Raw genomic sequence first — 23,188 nt, forward strand, 5'->3', positions numbered from 1 at the left:
ATTTTATTATTATGTTTTCCTTGGTTCGAGTTGAGCTTAAGGCCTTTAACAATAATTTTTATGATAATTATATGTAATATAAAATAAAAAATGAAATTGAATAAAATAAGATGTAATAAAATAAAAATAAACTAATATAAAAAACAAAATAAGATAAAATATAATAAAATAAACAAATACAAAATAAAATAAAATTAAATTAAAAAAATAAAATAAATTCGAAATAAAATTAAATGAAATAAGATAAAATAAATAAAATGAAATAAAATTTAATTATATAAAAATAAAACAAAATAAAATTAATTAGATAAAAATAAAATAAAATAATATAAGACACATTTAAATTAAAGTTAAAAAATGAAGTGAAATAACATAAAATAAAATAAAAATAAAATAAAATGAAAGTAAATTAAATAAAAAATAATAAAATATTATAAAATAAATAAAAAATAATAAAATATTATAAAATAAATAAAACTAAATAAAGTTTAATTAAATAAAAATAAAAAAGTTAAAATATGGTAAAATAAACTAAAACAAAATAAAATAAAATTAAATTAAATAAAATCATAAGAAAATAAAAATAAATTTAATTAAATTAAAGTTAAAAAATAAAATATAATTAAAATAAAATAATATAAAATAAAATAAAATAAAATAAAATAAAACAAATTAGATGAAAATAAAATAAGATAAAATAAAATAAAAACTAATTAAGTAAAACTAAATAAAATATAATAAAATTAAATTATATAAAATAAAATAAAACAATATAAAATAAAATCAGATAAAAAAAATTAAAAAAAGAAATAAAAAAATTAAGTGAAATGAAATGAAATAAAATAAAACGAAACACAATAAATTAGAATAAAATAAAATAGTAAAACAAAAGTAATACAAAGAAAAATTAAATTAAATTAAAATAATATGAAAATGAGCGCCGACCATATGGCCACAGTAGTATAGCGTCATCAATCACAAGACGAATAGACTACCTGATTCCCTATCTGCGCTTCGAGGGAGATCTTAAGGCCACAATAGAGGTGGACGGTTGGCACAAGGGTGCGCAAATGGCGGACGAGGCGATACATGTGTACACCGATGGTTCCAAAGTAGTGGAAGGAGCTGATCCGGAAACAAGCAGATCCTACAGGCTGCCGGATTACTGTAGCGTTTTCCAAGCGGAACTATTAGCCGTAACCAAAGCAGTAGAAACCCTGGAAGAGAATAGCTTAAGCTGCAACCGTGTTAGCTTTTATATTGACAGTCAAGCAGCAATTAAGGCAATAAACTCCCATAGCACAGCATCTAAATGCTGTGTAAGCAGTCTCTGGAGAGAATCGGGACAGGGAGAAGTATACATCTATATTGGGTCCCAGGGCATATGGGAAAAGATGGGAATGAAAAAGCGGACGAACTAGCTAAAAAGGGTGCATCCCTTGAAGCTTGCTCCGTAGTCGTCTCAATTAGATTGGGCGAGATTAAGCGAAGGCGATAGGTGCACATGATCGACCAAGCGGGAAAGGCGTGGGTTCAAGCGCGGGGCTGTAAAGTTTTGAAGATTACGTGTAGGTTTTACAACCTTAGACTAACACAGTTGCTTCTATCATTAAAAAGAGAGGACTGTAGACTCATGACGGGTATTCTGACTGGACACTGCCTTCTGGTGTCACATGCCTTTAAATTAGGCTTGGTCAGTGATAGCAGATGTAGGAAGTGCGGGTTGGAGGAGGAAACGTTCGAACACGTTCTGTGCTCGTGCCCTGCACTTGCCAGGCTACGACTCCAGCTATTAGGAGTGATACAGCTGTCAGATCTAGAAGCAGCAAGTGGCTTAAGTCCTAGGAAGCTTCTAGTATTTGCCAAGAGGACGGAGTTATTTTATAACATAGGTCCTGGTTTTTGATAGGGTTTTTCAGTTTGGTCGTTAAAACAAACTTCTGGTAACACTACGGACTCAATCAGTCTATGTGAGGTCGTCATGGACCGGCCAGTTCAACCTAAACTAATATGAAATAAAAAAAAAAAAAAAACGGCACTCAATAAAATAGAACAAACTAAAATAAAATAGTAAAACAAATGTAAAACGAGCAAAAATTAAAATAAATTAAAATAGTATGAAATAATAAAACTACACTAAATAAAATAGAACAAACTAAAAACAAATTTAATAAGTAAATTAAAATAAAATAAAACAATGTAATTCTAAATAAAACGAAATTCAATTAAAATAAGTTAAAATAAAAACAAATTTTTAAAACACAATAAAATATACTTTTCTACTTGTTTTAACTGATTTAAATTTTGACTTCAGTTTTTGATTTATAGTGAAAGTATAATTTTGTTCACATATTTTCCCTTATATATTTATATTCCTCGAAGAGTTTAAGTTAGGAACTTTTTGACTTAAAAATGAAAATTAAAAATATGTCTTATTTTGAACTAAAAAAAAATAAAAGTAAAAAATTGTTTTCTGAAAAATATACATACATCATTTAAAGACTTAATTGATGATTAAGATATCAATCAAGTCAATGTTTTATCTTCTTTACATAAAACCATAACCGTCAACCTACCAACCGCTTTCTAAACATACCCCATCTTCTTTATGGCGCATATCGGCCAACAACAAATCACGTACATTGAGTATCAATACACTTGTGAGTGTCGAACGTTTACGTGCATTTACTTTTCGATGTCGTATACCACGAAAGGATTCACTCTTCTCAGTTTTTGCAACACAAATATTATCGATATTGAACGACTGCGTGCTAAGCGATGGCGGTGGTAATGGTATTGGTGTCGACGGTGTTGTTGGCTTTGGAGTGATAAGCGCCGAACTGAAACGTCGTACAGTTGAAAAATCTTTAGAGACGCGCCGAAAATATTTTTTCCCTACACACGGTGAATCCGCGATAACCATGCTGAAATGGTAACTAGGAGCGGCGATAGCGTAAACGAGACATAAGGAAGTGAATTTTTTGTTTTGCTCAAGCTTTGTAAAATATTTTTTTGTATTAAATTCAGTATGGCGATTTATCATTTATTTTGCGCGCCATTAGCTGGGAATTTTCTTTTAACTTTCTTTACACAATTTTCATGCAAATACTTTTTCTTAATTTATTTTTACTGGCAGCATCTATTTTTCACTCTTTTGATATAAAAGCAAAAACTTTTTTAATTAAATTTTTTTTGCAGACGACTGTTGAAGCCTACTAACAATTTAATTGGAATGCTGCTCACTTCACCGCATAATTAGAGCTTTCACATATTAAACATTCACAATGTCACCACAATCTACAAGCGTCCGCTTTGCGTTTGTATTTTAAACTGCTCGACCGGCGCTTGTTTGCTATCAGCATCACCTAAGCCCTAAACAACAGTTAACATTTTGTAGGCAGCGCAAAGAAGTACGCGGGTGTACGTATTTGTGAAGAGAGGTGAGGTGAATTTATGAATGTATGTATGTAGATAAAAGGTGCTTGTAAGTATATATGTTTTATAAATATAGATACTAACGCACTAACACACATAAATATATATTAAAGTATCGTTGAAAAGATAACAGCTTAAAAAAGCATTTAAAAATAAACTAGTTACTTTTTAACTAGTTCCGGGAAGATCATACGAGAAGTTTAAAGCGAGCAAGCCTCCTTTTGCGATATATAATTTGATTAAATTTTTCCCTTTTTCTCTATTTGGCTCAGTACTAGCGCATGTGTTCATTTATTGTTCAAGAAACCGTGTCTATGTCTTTTACAACTGCCATTGTAACCAGTCCGATAGCCTTAATCTTAGTTGTCTACAATCTCATTTATTTCTGGGCTCGTTTGTGTATTTAGCTGTGCTTTAATTATGGCAGCGCTGTTGAAAATGTTATTTATATTAACAAATTTTTATACTCAGCTAAGCAGAGCTCACAGAGTATATTAATTTTGTTCGCATAACGGTACCCCGTAACGCCATAAACTAATCGAGATAGATATACAGACCAATTCTAAATATTCTCGCGGATTTTTTTATTCACGCGGAAAAATTCCTCCAATTCTTTTCTCCTAGGGAGAAGAATAATTGGGGAATAGGAATTTCGAATTTTCGAAGTCAGCTCTTTTGTCAATTGAAATTTCGTTGCGCATTTCTAATTTTGTTTAAAAAATTGTAAAGTTTAATTATTGTTGCCAATTTGTTTGAAATTAAGAAATAAGGTATAAACAATTCACATTATAGCATTTCATGTGGTATTCACTGAAATGAGTAATGAATTGGTGCCACAGCAACATCAACAGAGGAGCATAAGAAGAAGACCGGCGGGATAACACAAATCCGCCGGAGTTGCCTGAATTCATTCTGCAAAACAATTATCTGGCGGCCAAGTCGTGTTGAGTTCGCCTTTCGCCATATGCCAAAATCTATTTAAGCCTTCTTAAAAAATCCTTGCGCAATTTTTGGATGGCTGCATCAAATATGCGAAGAGCTCTTGCGTTGCTGATGATATACTTTTTGACTTAAAATAAAGAATATTGTGGTTGTTGTTGTTGTTGTATTAACAGTGAGAATATTGTTGTAGAACGTAAACACATATTTTAGCACAAATTTGTACAAATAAGTGTTCTTTCTTAAAATAACCAATTTCCTTTAACTATTTTGATGCATTCCCTTTAATTTAACAAGTGAAAAAACTCCTATGAAATCGCAGAGAAATCTCCCTCTCCCTCACACTCATAATACCTACTTTTCTCCCATAACCGGTTTCCGCTTTTTCGAACATTGTTCAGAATAGGAGGAAAGAGAGCAGTGAAAAAACTCACAAGGAATTTTTATTTAAAATACGAGGAATGGGAGAAAGGAAAAAACTCGCACGGAATTTTCGATTAGAACTGGGCTGATAGACTCGAAATTAATTTAGCCATGTGCGTCCGTCCGTCTGTCCGTAAACAAGATAACTTGAGTAATGCCCCTATTACCGTTTACAACTCAACTTAGTTGGGTTGTAATTAAAACAACTCAACTCCTGTTTGGTATTACGAATTACAACTTATTTCAGTTGAAGTTGAATTGATGTTGCCAACCTAAAAAAGTGATGATTTGACAGATAAATGAACAGCTGATCAATTTGCAAAAGTATTTTTTTATTAATAGCAAAATAGATATCAATTAAATAATATTAAATTTATTTTATAACGACGAAAATTTTGGTGACAGAATTGACATGTCGCGAAAACGGAAATAATTCTCATGATCACTCCAATCCCTTGGAACTACCAAGCACCAAGTAAGAAAACGTTTAAGTGACAAATGATGAGCTGCTAATGAAGTTATTTTGCTGATTTGTAAGTTATTTTCGGTTAAGTAAGGAAGAATATTGCTCGAAGGACGGCTGTTCCCTTATTTTAAAACTACACTCCTTGCTGACGGCAGCTATCAAAAATGCTGTGGAAATGATTTAGTGTTCGACTGGACAACATCTATAGTTAATAAAGAGGTTTTAGATATTGGGGAGCATATTTGTGCGAAGTGGACACCCCATATGACTCCAAAGCAAAGCGCTACAAAATCCGCATTTTACTCTAAAAGGGGATTCCCAGGAGTAGTGGGTAGTATCGATGGGACTAACGTTCGCATAATTTCACCTATTTTGGCTGCATCCGAACTCCGCCTTGCCTCGTCCAACTTGCGGATGTCGCTCCATAAAGTCATAAATTTTGAGGTATCTTAATGAAATTTGTTATGTAAATTACTGGGCATTTATCTCAGATCACTATTTAAAATGAACGAAATCGGACTAAAACCAAGGCCAGTTCTTCGATGTTGAAAATTTCGAAAAACCGGAAAAGTGCGATAATTCATTAGCAAAGACGCATAAAGCGATGAAAATTCATAGGTGGGTTGACCTTATGACAAAGAATAGAAAATTATTAAAGGTTTGGTAAGAAGGTAATTTAAAAGTTTTGCAAGCTGTAATTTGGCAGCTGAGTATGTAATGTTTGGTTACACCCGAACTTAGCCTTCCTTGCTTGTTTTAATATTAATTTTTAAGAGTATATCAGCACCGGAATTATCAACTACACTCAATAACAGGATTATTGAAGAAATTGTTAAGAACTGATTTTTCAAACCACGCATTCATTACAGTGAAGTTAAAATCTCAAAATTTTGATTGTTACAGGTGCTGTTACAGGCTGTTGATCACGGCGATTTCTTCAAAACCTGTTGCTATGCTAATTGTCTTATAGTCACTGTGACCGTTCACATGTACACGAAATTGTCGCGGCTATGAGTTCCTCTGACTACAGCTATGATGGGGTTCGTGATTGCGATTATTATCCAGCATAATTGCAAGCATTGCGCAGATGATGTCACAGTCAGTCAGTCGTAGCGATTTCTTCCAAGTTGTCACTGTGGTTTAGACATGTTGACCAGTTCGGTCCGTAAGGACCACACATATAGTGAATCTGCTTATAGTATTACCAGAAGTTTGCTTCACTGAAACACTGAATGATGCTATCAAAAGTCAGGAAGCATTTTATAAAATAAGCTTGTTCTCTTGGCAAATGTTAAAACTTTCTAGGAGCTACCTTATATTTGATAACTATCTCGCTCACAATTGCTGGCGGCTTAATTTGTCAAGCGCTGGACGGGAACAAATAACGTGCCTAGGGTTCTATTGTGATTGAGTTCTAATCCTATACCTCAGCCAAAATATACATATTAGTTCTCGGATAGCAGTTCATTGCGTTGAAACTTCAATAAATTCATGCAATGAGGGCATAAAGATACAGTTCTTTGTATACCATATCGATGATATCAAACATAACGTGGGATCCAATAACGTGGCTTTGATCACAAAGTTCTGTTTCGGACTCATTAATTTAGTAGAAAAATATAGCTTTGCGATGAGACAATATAAGTCGCCACACAGGTTTAATAGTAGTGAGAACAAAAAAGTTAGAGGGATTAGGTACAATTAGCAGTGAAGATCAATGGAAAGAGCACCGGCAGTTTTTACAGTGAAGAGTGTGACCCGATAATAGAACCTTACACAAGATACGTTGGAAGCATATGTCTTATACTAGAAGTGGTGGGATAAGCGGGTTATTAATCTAACAGCTTTTATATAGGTGCTTGGAAATGCAGGTAAAATTATTGCAAGCCCCAAAACTCAGCTAAAAATCTCATTATACTAATAAACAAGTAAGGAAGGCTAAGTTCGGGTGTAACCGAACATTACATACTCAGTTGAGAGCTGTGGAGACAAAGTAAGGGAAAATCACCATGTTGTAAAAAGAACCTAGGGTAACCCTGGAATGTGTTTGTATGACATGTGTATCAAATGGAAGGTATTAAAGAGTATTTTAAGAGGAAGTGGGCCATAGTTCCATAGATGGACGCCATTTAGGAATATCGCCATAAAGGTGGACCAGGCCTGACTCTAGAATTTGTTTGCACGATATGGGTATCAAATGAAAGGTGTTAGTGAGTATTTTAAAAGGGCGTGGGCCTTAGTTCTATAGGTGGCCGCCTTTTCGGGATATCGCCATAAACGTGGACCATGGGTGACCCTAGAATTTGTTTGTACGATATGGGTATCAAATGAAAGGTGTTAATGAGTATTTTAAAAGGGAGTGGGCCTTAGTTCTATAGATGGACGCCTTTTCGAGATATCGCCATAAAGATTGACCAGGGGTGACTCTAGAATTTGTTTGTACGATATGAGTATCAAATGAAAGGTGTTAATGAGTATTTTAAGAGGGCGTGGGCCTTAGATCTATATGTGGATGCCTTTTCGAGATATCGCCATAAAGGTGGACCAGGGGTGACTCTAGAATTTGTTTGTACTATATGGGTATCAAATGAAAGGTGTTAATGAGTATTTTAAAAGGGCGTGGGCCTTAGATCTATAGGTGGACGCCTTTTCAAGATATCGCCATAAAGGTGGACCAGGGGTGACTCTAGAATTTGTTTGTACTATATGGGTATCAAATGAAAGGTATTAATGAGTATTTTAAAAGGACGTGGGCCTAAGTTCTATAGATGGACGCCTTTTCGAGATATCGCCATAAAGATTGACCAGGGGTGACTCAAGAATTTGTTTGTACGATATGAGTATCAAATGAAAGGTGTTAATGAGTATTTTAAGAGGGCGTGGGCCTTAGATCTATATGTGGATGCCTTTTCGAGATATCGCCATAAAGGTGGACCAGGGGTGACTCTAGAATTTGTTTGTACTATATGGGTATCAAATGAAAGGTGTTAATGAGTATTTTAAAAGGGCGTGGGCCTTAGATCTATAGGTGGACGCCTTTTCAAGATATCGCCATAAAGGTGGACCAGGGGTGACTCTAGAATTTGTTTGTACGATATGGGTATCAAATGAAAGGTGTTAATGAGTATTTTAAAAGGGAGTGGGCCTTAGTTCTATAGGTGGATGCCTTTTCGAGATATCGCCATAAAGGTGGGCCAGGGGTGACTCTAGAATGTGTTTGTACGATATGGGTATCAAATTAAAGGTATTAATGAGGGTTTTAAAAGGGAGTGGCCCTTAGTTCTATAGGTGGATGCCTTTTCGAGATATCGCCATAAAGGTGGGCCAGGGGTGAATCTAGAATTTTTTTGTACGACATGGGTATCAAATGAAAGGTGTTAATGAGTATTTTAAAAGGGCGTGGGCCTTAGATCTATAGGTGGACGCCTTTTCAAGATATCGCCATAAAGGTGGACCAGGGGTGACTCTAGAATTTGTTTGTACTATATGGGTATCAAATGAAAGGTGTTAATGAGTATTTTAAAAGGGCGTGGGCCTTAGATCTATAGGTGGACGCCTTTTCAAGATATCGCCATAAAGGTGGACCAGGGGTGACTCTAGAATTTGTTTGTACGATATGGGTATCAAATGAAAGGTGTTAATGAGTATTTTAAAAGGGAGTGGGCCTTAGTTCTATAGGTGGATGCCTTTTCGAGATATCGCCATAAAGGTGGGCCAGGGGTGAATCTAGAATTTTTTTGTACGACATGGGTATCAAATGAAAGGTGTTAATGAGTATTTTAAAAAGGAGTGGGCTTTGTTCTATATGTGGACGCCTTTTCGAGATATCGCCATAAACGTGGACCAGGGGTGACTCTAGAATGTGTTTGTACGATATGGGTATCAAATTAAAGGTATTAATGAGGGTTTTAAAAGGGAGTGGCCCTTAGTTGTATACTTATGTGAAAGCGTTTTCGAGATATCGACCAAAATGTGGGCCAGGGTGATCCAGAACATCATCTGTCGGGTACCGCTAATTTATTTATATATGTAATACCATGAACAGTATTCCTTCCAAGATTCCAAGGGCTTTTGATTTCGCCCTGCAAAACTCTTTCATTTTCTTCTACTTAATATGGTAGGTGTCACACCCATTTTACCAAGTTTTTTTCTAAAGTTATATTTTGCGTCAATAGACCAATACAATTACCATGTTTCATCCATTTTTTCGTATTTGGTATATAATTATGGCATTTTTTTCATTTTTCGTAATTTTCGATATCGAAAAAGTGGACGTGGTCATAGTCGGATTTCGGCAATTTTTTATACCAATACAAAGTGAGTTCAGATAAGTACGTGAACTGAGTTTAGTAAAGATATATCGATTTTCCTCAAGTTATCGTGTTAACGGCCGAGCGGAAGGACAGACGGTCGACTGTGTATAAAAACTGGACGTGGCTTCAACCGATTTCGCCCTTTTTCACAGAAAACAGTTAGCGTCCTAGAAGCTAAGCCTCTACCAAATTTCACAAGGGTTGGTTAGTTTTTGTTCGACTTATGGCATTACAAGCATCCTAGACAAATTAAATGAAAAAGGGCGGAGCCACGCCCATTTTGAAATTTTCTTTTATCTTTGTATTTTGTTGCACCATATCATTACTGGAGTTGAATGTTGGCATAATTTACTTATATGCTGTAAAGATATTAACTTTTCTTTTAAAATTTGAATTTAAAAAAAAATTTTTTTAAAAAGTGGGCGTGGTCGTTCTCCGATTTTGCTAATTTTTATTGAGCAGACATTATTATTATTATTATTATTATTATTATTATTATTATCTACCGGACATAGTCTTCACAGATATGTAACAGCTTAAACAAAAATTATCGAGATAGAAAAATATATGGTAACAATTTTAACGACATTATAACAAAAATTTTTGTAAAAAATTCGCTACGGCTTAAATAAAACTACATGTAAAAACATTTATATAGTAATAGGAATACTGAAACATATTAATTGAAAAGAAAGTAATCAATAACATCAGCTTTAAAATGTTCTTTACATGAGCTAAAATCGGCATGATTGCAAACAGAGTTACATAAGGAGATCATTCTGTGAATAGGTTCATTATTTCCAAAATTCGTTCTACGCGTTTGGACGTAGAAAATGTATTTGTCCCTTAGACACCTTTCAGGTGCATAGAAGGGGAGAAGAAAAAGTAGTTCCGGAGAATCGATTTTGTTGTCGTAAATGTCTTTGATAAAGAAAATACCACAAATTTTCCTTCGAGTATTAAGGCACTGAATATTTAAAATTCTACATCTTAGTGCATAAGATGGCATCGATTCAAAGGTGAACATTCGTCGAAGCGCGAATTTAGTGAATCTCCTTTGAACTCTTTCTAACCGGCTGGAATGTGTTACAAAGTCTGATTTCCAAATGATGAACTCTTTCTAACCGGCTGGAATGTGTTACAAAGTCTGAGTCCCAAATGATGCAGGCATATTCCAAAGTGGATCTTACAAGGCTAATGTAAAGACTTTTCAGCGTTAGCGGATCAAAAAAGTCTTTGGAATTACGTTTGAGAAAGCCGAGTTTTGAATTGGCAGCACTGATTATGTACTCCCTATGAAAGTCGAATCTAAGCTTCGAGTCTAAGTATACTCCTAAATCCTTAACAGTAGTTGTACGATTGAATGAGTCGGTATCGTTAAAGTAATAGCTGTTCATTATGCATGCATTTCTCCGAGTGAATGTGATAATGTTACACTTGGAGAAGTTCAAGAAAAGACCGTTACTATTACACCATTTTATCAATTCCAAGATGTCTTGCTGTAGCTCTATGCAGTCGCTAATGTGTTTAACTCTGTAATAAAGTTTTAGATCATCAGCGTACATCAGGCAACTACAAAATTTAAAACATTGGCAGATATCATTTATAAATAAAGAAAAAAGTAAAGGGCCCAGATGACTACCTTGTGGTACTCCTGATGTAACGATTATAGGCTTGGAGAGATTGCTGCCGATCTTTACTATTAATTTCCTGTTTTGGAGATACGACTCAAGCCAACTTAGGGCGTTGGAGTGGATTCCGAGTTTCTCGAGTTTATTAAGTAAAAGATTATGATTGAGACTATCGAAAGCTTTTACGAAATCAGTGTACAGAGTGTCCACTTGATCGCCGTCCTCAATCGCATTAACCACAAAATTAACAAATATTGTGAGATTTGTGCTGATGGATCTCCCTGGATAAAAACCATGCTGTTGAGGAACAATATAGTTTTTAAAAACTGCAAATAGCTGGTCATTTACAATTTTGTCCAGCAACTTTGGGATGATGGATAGCTTGGCAATGGGTCGATAGTTGTCTACCTTGTTTCGAGGGCCAGACTTATAAATTGGCGATAAGAATGCCACTTTCCATTCGTCAAGGAAATTACCACACTCAAGGGACTTGTTAAAGATTTTAGTAAGAGGCGGATAGAGTGAAACCGCACAATTCTTTAAGAACAAGGGTGGAAGAAGATCGTATCCAGCCCCCTTAGATACATCAAGGTTCATAAGGGACTCCAGGACTTCTTCCTCTGTAACCGTGAACAGACCAATATTTACAGACTCCGCTATGGCAGTTGTATCACATGACGTACTAACTGTCCGGAACCTGTTAAATACCGACCCGAAGAAGTCGGCAAAGAGCTCACATGCTTCCTGAGTTGAGGAAGCAACTTTGCCTCCAAACTCCATTGATTTCGGCATACCGTTATATTTTCGTTTTGAGTTAACAAAAACCCAAAAAGACTTCGGGTTGGCTTTTATGTTAGTCTCAAGCGAATTAATATATTTATCATGAAGGAACTTGGACAGGCATTCAAATTTCTTCCTGCACTCAGGAAATTTTGCTTCGTCATCAGCAGAGCCAGTTTTCTTAAATTTTTTATGCGCTTTGTTTCGTTGGTTTTTTAACCTCAAAAGTTCTTTTGTATACCATGGGAGATTGAAAGATCTCTTTTTTCTGTGGGCTGGGACGTATAAGTTAAGGCTTTCTTCTACTACGCTCTTGAACTTTATATACATATTTGATAAGTCTAATTGCTCAAAGATTAAATTCCAATCAATGGAGTCGAAAAACGCATTCAGAGCCGTAAAATTCGCCTTATAAAAATTGAAGTAGTACTCGGGTTCAATGGAGTTATTATCGTATTTATAGAAAGAGAACTGGATAGAGATTGCTTTGTGATGAACCGATTCACAGGTGAGTGGCATATCACACTTATAAATATCACAGGATATATCATTGTTTATAAAAATTAGATCTAACACTCTGTTTAAATCATTTCCAATGTCGTTAATTTGAGATAGGTTAAAGGAGTACAATGTATCACAAAGTAAGTCCTCGACATCCTTTTTAGATGTAAAGGGGGTTAAAAATCCGTCATCAGGATCTCTCACCCATTGAATAGAACCCAGATTAGAGTCACCCAAAATACAGGGCGTTTGGTGAGGTAATAGAGAATCAATAATAAAGCTGATATTATCAATATGTGACTTGTACATTCCATAATTGTTATTTGGTGGGATGTAACTAGCAATAAAGAAAATTTCATTTATACTATCAAGGAACGTTTCTCCTATATTTACAGAAATACAAATTTGCTCAATGTTGGCATCATTAACGTGTAGTTGCACTTCACGACTTGCCAGAGAAGATGCTACAGCCACCAAAATACCGCCCCCTCTTGTTACCCCCGGTTGCAGTACTCTGTCCCTTCGATAGACATTATAAAAACGATCAAAAAGCTCTGATGATAAAAAATCTGCAGTCAGCCAAGTTTCCACGAGTATGATGACATCAAAGTCGTGGGTTGCTGCCGTTTGAAATAGCTCATTTGTTTTTGTACGCAGACCACCGGCATTGTGATAATATATTAGGAGCTTTGGATTTGTGATAGGCGCATCACTCACTGTCCTCCCTCTGTCGAGACAAACTTTTGAAAAAACTCAAACGGCCGGATTTTGACATTTGACGGCCACAGCCCCGAGTCCATAATTTTTGCTCTATCTGAGGACGGAACTCCAATTTTGAAGTTTACTTTACTTACTGTCTCTACCGCTACATCTTTTTTTTATTAATTTATAGCATGATATAGAGTTTTCTTTGATGTAAGTATGTTTTGCTATATACGTAGCGATGTCAGTAGTTTCTACGGACGGTTTGAACGATCCTACATGAAACCATTCCAGACGAGCAGCGACATCAAGCTCACAACTTGTTCTTGTACCAACAACAACTTTACGTGCATTATTGGTGTTAGCGGCAGCAGAATTATTTTCAAAAGCATTGGTATTGGTATTAGCAGTAGCAGATTTATCACGAGCACGCTCACTGGTGGTAGCGGACGGTGACGAAGCGACAGACGCAAATGAAGGAGGGATAGGTGCAGCGGGAGCTGTTGTTGTTGTTGTTAAAGACGATGTGTTATTAGCTGTCTGTACCACCGACCCAGGCCGAGAACTGTTGAGGGGAAGAACAGCAGACTGCGAACGTCGAGGAATAGGTGAAGGCGAGAAAGCAACTAAATCTAATGCACCATTGCAATTGTTATTATTGTTGCCGTTGTCCGAAATGAATGCATATGAATTAACAGCTGTAAAGTAATAAGAGTAACGTTCCTGCCAAATTTCATCATGATATCTTCAACGACTGCCAAATTACAGCTTGCAAAACTTCTAAATTACCTTCATTTAAAAGTGGGCGGTGCCACGCCCGTTGTCCAAAATTTTACTAGTTTTCTATTCTACGTCATAAGCTCAACTCACCTACCAAGTTTCATCGCTTAATGCGTATTTGGTAATGAATTATCGCACTTTTTCGATTTTTCGAAATTTTCGATATCGAAAAAGTGGGCGTGGTTATTGTCCGATATCGTTCATTTTAAATAGCGATCTGAGATGAGTGCCCAGGAACCTACGTACCAAATTTCATCAAGATACCTCAAAATTTACTCCAGTTATCGTGTTAACGGACGGACGGACGGACGGACGGACATGGCTAAATCGAATTTTTTTTCGATACTGATGATTTTGATATATGGAAGTCTATATCTATCTCGATCCCTTTATACCTGTACAACCAACCGTTATGCAATCAAAGTTAATATGCTCTGTGAGCTCTGCTCAACTGAATATAAAAATGAAAATCACATGTCTAGTCAGTCCAAAAGAGAGAAAGATTTAATATTTAAATCTTTTTAAGCACATGAAAGCTCCTGCGGTAGGAAAGCTGTCGGTGCGTGAACACATTTTGACTTTTTATTGAGAGTTTCCTGGAGCTTTTTTAAAGAGTCTTTTAAGCTGAGCCACATAAAAATAAATAGTGGTAAATGCTGTTAATAATGATTTCAAATTAAATAATAAACCTGGAACTTTTTAAAACTAGTCTACTCAAACTAGTGAGGCCCCGGGCTAGTTTTAAGATTTGAAACGGGGGTTATGGTCACGGACTTACATATTTTCTTGAAGCTTTCGTAACTAATAAAAGAGATTGCAAAACGTTTCGACTCAACTTACAAAAACACGAAACTTTTGTATCACAACGGAATTACATGTTATCCACTACCGGCGGTGGCTACCACTCAACCTAACAAAAAATTTGCTATCAGATGTATGTAATTTAACTGTTAAGGGTTTGAAGCGAAAAATCGACAGTTTTCGAAACTAATGCCTCAAAAAGATTTAATTTTTTGGTTGAATGCTTTCAGGCTGTCTTTAATGCTATGGCCTTATATGAAAGCTTTATAAAGCTTTATCTTATAGAGTTTACCTCACATTGTACAAAAAAGCTCGCATTGGAAGCAAATAACTTTGTTTGCTTGATACATTTTTTAATGAACATTGAGCTTCTAAGCTGAGGGATAAGAGTGGATTCAAAGTTGCCAACTTAAATACTTTAAATTATATGAGTTAACCGGGGATTGCCCGTATGGCTTTAAATGTATGAAAACATTTATTTCAAGCAAATTTTTAATTTTACAATTTATTTAATAATTTGGGAAAAATTTAAACAACGTGACATCAGGACGGACACGGCGACAGCTGTTTCGATTATACCTTGTAAATCTCCTCAAAGCCTTTTCTCCCGGGAGTGGGAGTCGAACCCGCACTCCTACGATACTTTTAATTTAAATGTTCGAAACTTTCAAATTTTGGTTGGCAACATGTTCACGGAATTCAGTGAAAAAAATCATATCTAATAAAAAACTTTCAAGCATGACAATTTCAAACGAATTTCGCACACGGTTTACTTTGCTTCCTCATTCAACGCAAATTGCTATAAAACATTAAAGTTAATATGTCTGGTTGCCGCTACTGCTTTAAGTCATTCTTAGCAGCAAAATAAGCAAAACAACCAACTTTGTATGAACATTAAACTAAAAGCGCAAATATCATAAAAAAACAAAAGTTTGCACAAACATTATAAATATGCGAAAGCAAGTGTGAGCAAAAATTTCACTATGATACTAAATCGCTTTATCACATTTATTCAAGGGCTGATAATCACGCTAAGTAAACATTTTCCTAGCTTTGTTTAAAATTGACAATCCGCTTATCTCATTGTCTGAGTTTGCAGCGAATCAACAGTAGCCCTACGTCGACGTAGGCGGCGAGTACTATTTGCTTGGGCGCACAGTGTACGAATTTGATATACTTCTAAAGAGAGAGGAAGTGGAAATACACATGGGGATAAGAAACAATTTTATGAAGTAGGAGTTTTAAGCATATGAAACAGAACTGTACAACTTTTGGTTCCAGCGAAGTATAACCGGCGCGGTTAAGGTTTCGCCTTCGTTCTGTTTTTAATCAACATTTATGTCACAGTTTAGGTTTTGTTCTCTTCCTGCTCAAATCATCCATCATAGTTGTGGCTTCGCTCTGCTTAAGCAAAAAATTTGTATCACAGGTATAGTTTGATTCCTTTTCAGGTTAATACAAAGGTTGCAGCATTGTTTTCGTTTTTTTTTTTTTTTTCAAGTCAAAAAATCGTTCATAATTTAGGTTAAGTTGAACTGGCCGGTCAATAAGGACTTCACATAGACGGAATATAACCATAGTGTTAACAGAACTTGATTGACGGTCAAACGGAATAACCCCAATCAGGTGTCTAGACTTATGTTATAGAATAACTCCGTCCTCTTGGCAAGTACTAGAAGTTTTCTAGGACCTAGCTTAATTGCTGCCTCGAGATCTGGCAACTCTGCCATCTCTAATAGCTGGAGCCTTCCTGCAGCTCTCATTTCCTACACCTGCCGTTACTGACGAGGCTTAACTTATAAGCATAAATGCCGCCAGGAGGCAGTGTTCAGTTGTATGCCCATCATGAGTCTTAAGTCTTCTCTCTTCAGAGATACGAGGGACTTCGTGAGTCTAATATCAATTTGCAGGTCACAATTTCAGATTATAAAAATTTTTGTTGCACAATTTTTTGGCACCGTTTCTTTCTTTTTTAGGTCAAACCATCGGTAATACAGTTTATTTCTTTATTTCATTTCTTTATTGAGTCAATGGTAACATACCTTACTGACTAGATTACAGATGTACTTAGAACTAAATTATTAATTTAAGTATGACTAATGTGATAGATAGTAAGACTCAATGCATGCCTTGAAGAGAGACCTAGACATGGTAAAGTCAAGATCTAGACTCCTAGATAGGTGATTGAATTCTACAAGTCCTCTTAGAAGAGGAGCAAAGCTGAAGTAATTAGAACGCAACACTTCAATACGGAATGTATTGTGAAAGCGGAGGGCTCTGTTAGGGACATTGAAAGTTACCTGACCCAGAAGTTCGGAACAATCAATAGCACCAGATATTATATTGTAACGAATTTACTTGCAAATCCTCTTATTTGCCCTTTTTCTAAGTTCGTATCGCTAAACTGTTGAATAAATAACTCCAATATTGAATAATAGAAAAATGGCCTTTATTAAAGTACTTTACAATAACACTTATACTTTCGCCTCTACCGCTGATGCTTTTATATTCTGTGATTTCTTCGTGGCATCTTCTAGGCGCTTCCAGAATTTTACTTAGTAATAAATTTCTCAGCTACAACTACAGATGTATAATTTCTTATTTGAGTAATACTTGCACAAATTATTGCCCTCTTTTGTGACAACTCATATAAGATATATGCATGTGTTTGTGCATTGTTTCTCCGCCGCTCGTATACGTACATATGTGTGACGCAATTATTGATTCGTTTATGTAGTAGATACATAATTATTTATCTATGGATGTGCATGATATCACTGTTTAGCATCGGCTTAGAGTTGGCAGCACCCCTTAGTTTTGCTAATATTCGTAACAATAACAAAAATAAACATTAAGCCTTGATCAGAACGCCTGACTTCAAGTGGCAAGACATTTATAAGCTTGCATCTCTCATTGTAGGGTGGCATGGCATTATCAAAGTGTAGAGGTTGAAGAGCAAACCGCTTGAATTTCCGCTGAACTCGTTCAATTCTTAAAGAGTGTGAAGAGTATATCGGATTCCAAATGACTGAGGCATATTCTAACTTTGAACGTACTAAGGAATTATACAAAATCTTTCTGCTTTGTCACATCTCCAGTTTCATTCTTTTTAGTTAAAAATTTTTGTCATGAGTTTTTTATGTCACAGTTCCAGCTTCGTTCTTTAAAAAAAAAAAACATTTATGATACATTTTTTCATATCTATGTCATTTCTTTCCATTCGTTATATTTTATGTTATAAACTATGTTGTTTTTTCTTTCTCCCAGTCGTAACATCAGGCACAGTTCCGTATTTTTCTGATCTAAATTTTCTTCGACCACCGTGGTGTGATGGTAGCGTGTTCCGCCTACCACACCGTATGCCCTGGGTTCACACCCGGGCAAAGCAACATCAAAATTTTAGAAATAAGGTTTTTCAATTAGAACAAAATTTTTTCCGTCCGGCCAATTTGTAGGGAAAATCAAGAGGAGCACGACGCAAATTAGAAGAGAAGCTCGGCCTTAGATCTCTTCGGAGGTTATCGCGCCTTACATTTATTTATTTTTTAATTTTTGTCTCGGTTTCTTTCCTTTACAAGATAAATATCCGTCACAGTTCCGGTTTCGTTCTATTTGAGGTCAAAATTTCTGTCACTCTTTCTTTCCACTCTTTCTGTCAGCTTCATTCCCGTTTCGTCGATCACAGTGTCGGTTAATTTAGTTTTTAACTAAAGGTTTCTGTCACATTTTATTTCTTTTACGCGTCAGTTCTGTCAGGGTTTTCCGGGCCAATGCATCGGTCACAGTTTTGACTTCGTTGACTTTTAGTTCTGGCAAATTTTCTTCTTCTTCCAGCATAAGGCATCGCCCAGAGTTCCGCTGAACATTTCTGTTAAGGTTTCTTTTATTTTCGAAGTCAAATCATCACCCAGAGTTCCGGTAGGAATTTTCTGCCAAAGTTCCGGTGGAAAATTTCTGTTGCAGATTTTTTCTTTTTCAAGTCGGTGCTTAGGCCATAGTTTCGATGCGATTTCTGCCAAGGTTTCTCCCTTTGTGGTTTCTTTCTTTCCAAGGTCATAGATGTTAATCCTGATTATTTGAAATTCTTATATAGAAGAATTCTTAGAGTAGTCGGAGGCTGATATATTTTCTAAAAGTTTTCTATATTAGCTAACATACCTCCAATCATGCATATATTACACCACTCGAAGTACCGTAAGAAAACATGTGCATACGCAAGTGGCAATCACCTTCCCTTTAAGCCCTTTCAATAATACAAACAGCTTAGCGGATTACTTATTTATACACAAGTCAAGTAGCGTTTCAAACTTAGTCTCCAGTAACTATTTCAGCCCAGCTAATAAGTTCTTAAATGCGCATCTCAAAGGACCTTCATAGATGTTAACAAAGAGGAATTGCAACGAATTTGCCAAAAGTTTACACTTCCAAGCAATAGCAGCTCAACGTTATTAGTTTTTAATTGCATTGCACATTTGGCAGTTGCCATGCTTCGTATCTCATACATACTTTTAATACTCAAGAAACACAAGGGAAACCACAGTGTTATATAACCACTGTTGCCATTTTATCTTTTATCAAGCAAGATTTTGCTTTTTTTTCTCCGTTTAGCTTGAGAAATTGTGATTTACCTTTAAGCTTTTGTTAGCTTTTTTCAAAGTTTTAGAAAATCTAGATTCTAGATGAACAATTTGGTGTAGATTAAATTTTAAAAACATTGAATGAACTTAAGCTGGATGTTAAGACTTTTAGGAGCTTAACAGATAATGCTAGCGTTATGGTAGATGGAAATCGAGGAATAGTAACTTTATTAAAGCAACATCAACCCAAGCGATTTAGTTCCGTTTGGTATTCGATTCAATAGGGCTTCAAAACTATGTTTATTTCAGTAACATTCTACTGATTTTCTAAGTTCGCAAGTAGACAAAAGAGATATCTGCTGCTATTAAAGGTGGACTTGAACAATTGCGAACTGCATCTACACGAATGAGAAAATATTTTTCTTAAAGTCTAAAATTTAGATATATCTTTAAAATAAAAAATAGGCATTCTGAGTAGCTTTTGAATAGATCTGAAATTCCTGAAAATAAGGACAAGAGTTCTGCAAAATTACGGCCAATTATGACATTTTTCACATAATTTTTATGCTTTTCAGAAACTCCAGAACTATTGAAAAGCATTTTTTTTAATTTTCAAAATTTTTTAAAGATTCTACTTTTGGAAATTTTTTTTCTTCTTCTTAGGAACTCTAGAACTATTAAAACTTTTTTTTAGAAATTTATTTAATAATTTGGGAAACATTTAAACAACGTCACATCAACATCAGGACGGACAAGGCGACAGCTCTCTTCAAAGTCTTTTCTCCCAGAAGTGTGATTTGAGCCCGCACTCCTACGATGGTTGAAGTGTTGCAAACGCCTTCAGCCACGTCATGCCTTTTTTTATGAATTTTTCGACTTTTCAGAAAATATAGGCTTAGTTTCGCAGACCTTTTTCTCCATTTCAGGAACTTCATAACCATTGAAAAGGTACTCAGAACACCATTTTTATATATATAAAATGGTTGTGACACCTACCATATTAAGTAGAAGAAAATGAAAAAGTTCGGCGAAATAAAAAACCTTAAAATCTTGGCAGATATTACATATACAAATAAATTAGCGGTATCCAACGGACGATGTTCTGGGTCACCCTGGTCCACATTTTGGTCGATATCTGGAAAACGCCTTCACATATACAACTACCACCACTCCCTTTTAAAACTTTCATTAATACCTTTAATTTGATACCCATATCGTACAAACTCATTCTAGAGTCACCCCTGGTCCACCTTTATGGCGATATCTCGAAAAGGCGTCCACATATAGAACTAATGATTACTCCCTTTTAGAATACTCATTAACACCTTTCATTTGATACCCATATCGTACAAACGGATTCTAGAGTCACCCCTGGTCCACCTTTATGGCGATATCTCGAAAAGGCGACCACCTATACAACAACCACCCCTCCCTTTTAAAACCCTCATTAATACCTTTAATTTGATACCCATATCGTACAAACTCATTCTAGAGTCACCCCTGGTCCACCTTTATGGCGATATCTCGAAACGGCGTCCACCTATGAAACTAAGGATTACTCCCTTTTAAAATACTCATTAACACCTTTCTTTTGATACCCATATTGTACAAACAAATTCTAGGGTCACCCCTGATCCACCTTTATGGCTATATCCCTAAATGGCGTCCACCTATAGAACTATGGCCCACTCCCTCATAAAATACTCATTAGTGCCTTTCATTTGATACACATGTCATATAAACACATTCCAGGGTTTCCCTCGGTTCATTTTCCTACATGGTTATTTTCCCTTATGTTGTCACCATAGCTCTCAACTGAGTATGTAATGTTCGGTTACACCCGAGCTTAACCTTCCTTACTTGTTTATTTTAAATTTTCAATTTGTTTTTTTTTAATTTTTGACTATTGGAAAAATTTGAAATTGCAGAAAAATTGCAGAACTTTTTTTCTTCTTTTCAAGAACTCTAGAGCTATTTGAAACCTACTTAGAACAGTTTTTGTTTTTGTTTTGCGAAATTGTGTGTTCAACTTCACAGATATGCTGTAGTAGCAATAGTAGAAAAGTGTCAAATTGCCTTACTTTAAACAATTTTTATAAAACACAAATTGCATCTGTAAATTTTTTGAATTATTTTCTATGAAATTGGAAAATAAATTAATTTTAGCTTTTTACTAGAAATATAAATGTTTACACTGATACGTTTTTTATGAATAAAATGAATAAAGCGCTCGAAAAGTTGCCTTAAACTTTTATCTTTTTTTAGTCTTAAAAATTTGTATTTTAGCAAGTTTTTTTGTCCTTTGAGCCTTTTTCCTGAAAAAATCTGGCAACACTGTATATAACACACACGCGTCTCAGTGTGATTGCACTCTCTACGGAGATGTGATTTCGGACAGTGGATGTCACATCGTATGTGCATTAGCTTGGTGGCAGGTTATTTATTATGCCCTTGTTTATATTATGCCTTCGGCGCGTAAGTGCGAGCCCTGTTGAGTGTGTGTGTGTGTGTGGTACATATCTCGCAATTTAGTGCATCTGCTTGCCACCGATAGCATCAGACTTTCTTGACTGACAAATGCAGAATTTTGTCCAACATGCGAACTCAATTGAGTCACCTCTTGCTTAAGCCTCAGAAGCATTGCAGCGATGTCAGCCAAAGTTGGTACTTAACAACAACTAGTACTTAAAGAGCTTGGCTGTAGAATATCTTACAAGCAAATAGACGGAAGATGGTGATTAATGACGGTATAAGAAGTATTAGCAGATGGCAACAGGTCTTGGGGATGACTCGACGAATCGACACAAAAGTGGAGAAGCTCTGCATTGTTGACTAAAATAAAAAAAAACTAGATCTTAAGATTTAAATTTAATAATAGAATAATAGTTTCGCATATGGCTACTCTGGACATTATGTATAAATCTTCTAAAGATTCATGTACTCCGAGACCGAAATACTTTCGTCTGGTTCCGGCACCAGCTGGATAATCATGCTTGAAGCAGGAAATATGAAAATATTAAATTGATGTAGTGAGTTATCAGAGTCCCAAACATCAAGGATAAATAAGCTTTAGTGAACACAATTATTTCGGCAGACTGCCTCCTATCCACTTCCCCCCTACACAGCAAGATATAGTATCCGTCCAACGTTGGTTTAGCTGAATAGGCGTCAAATTCTCTGTAACTAACTACGACGGGTTCACTTATACTTACTCAGCTCAAGATATCTGCATGACAGGGATGTTACTATGTCCGGGAACTTAGCGGCTTATAATCTCAAAATAACCCAAGGCAACCGCAAGCAGTAACGGACAATACCAGACCACACTCGCCATACCACAGTCGGCCTAAGGACCTAAACTTTCGATTGGCGGTATCAATAGATGATGAATTCTCTAAACACAGTTGCACTGGATAGAACCAAATCCACCTCATAATAGCACCGACGTTTATTTGGAATGCGCTATAATGACCAGGCAGTTTGAATTTGTGGCTTAAAGCTAGCTCCTGACGGAAAACACTGACACCCATCTTCAACCCATCTGCGAACCAGTTAACTGATTACTTTCTCAATTCAGTCCCACCCTAAATTCCTTCTCGGAGGAACAAAGGTGTTGCAGCTTGCACAAGAAGCAGTTAACGACCTGCAATAATAATCTATCATGCTTGACATAAATTCGAAGCTTGTGATAATGACTGGTGCCGGAAGTCAGAGAGCCAGTATGCCATATTACGAAAATTTGCGGACGTATATATTTCTTACGTTTAGGACCAATATTGTCAACCTTCTCAGATTACCGCCGTCACTAGCGACTGATCTGAAAGATCACAAAAAATAGCA

General features: G+C 35.7%; 1 protein-coding gene across 27 annotated transcripts in view; it reads right to left on the minus strand.

Moving 5' to 3' along the window:
- The window catches only part of Trpm (transient receptor potential cation channel, subfamily M), a 793,755-nt gene that overhangs the window by 231,106 nt on the left and 539,461 nt on the right, over window positions 1-23,188 (minus strand). Inside the window, exon 1 of one of the 27 annotated variants that reach the window (XM_067775801.1) lies at window positions 2,597-3,285. The exons of the other annotated variants lie outside the window; for them this stretch is intronic. Within the exon in view, the coding sequence (XP_067631902.1) occupies window positions 2,597-3,043 (447 nt within the window). The 5' untranslated portion in view covers window positions 3,044-3,285. Of the gene's footprint in view, window positions 1-2,596; window positions 3,286-23,188 lie in introns of those variants that run through there. 27 annotated transcript variants of the gene reach the window in all.

This window comes from Eurosta solidaginis, chromosome 3 (genome assembly GCF_040869045.1).
Source record: "Eurosta solidaginis isolate ZX-2024a chromosome 3, ASM4086904v1, whole genome shotgun sequence".
In the NCBI taxonomy this organism is placed as follows: Eukaryota; Metazoa; Arthropoda; class Insecta; order Diptera; family Tephritidae; genus Eurosta; species Eurosta solidaginis.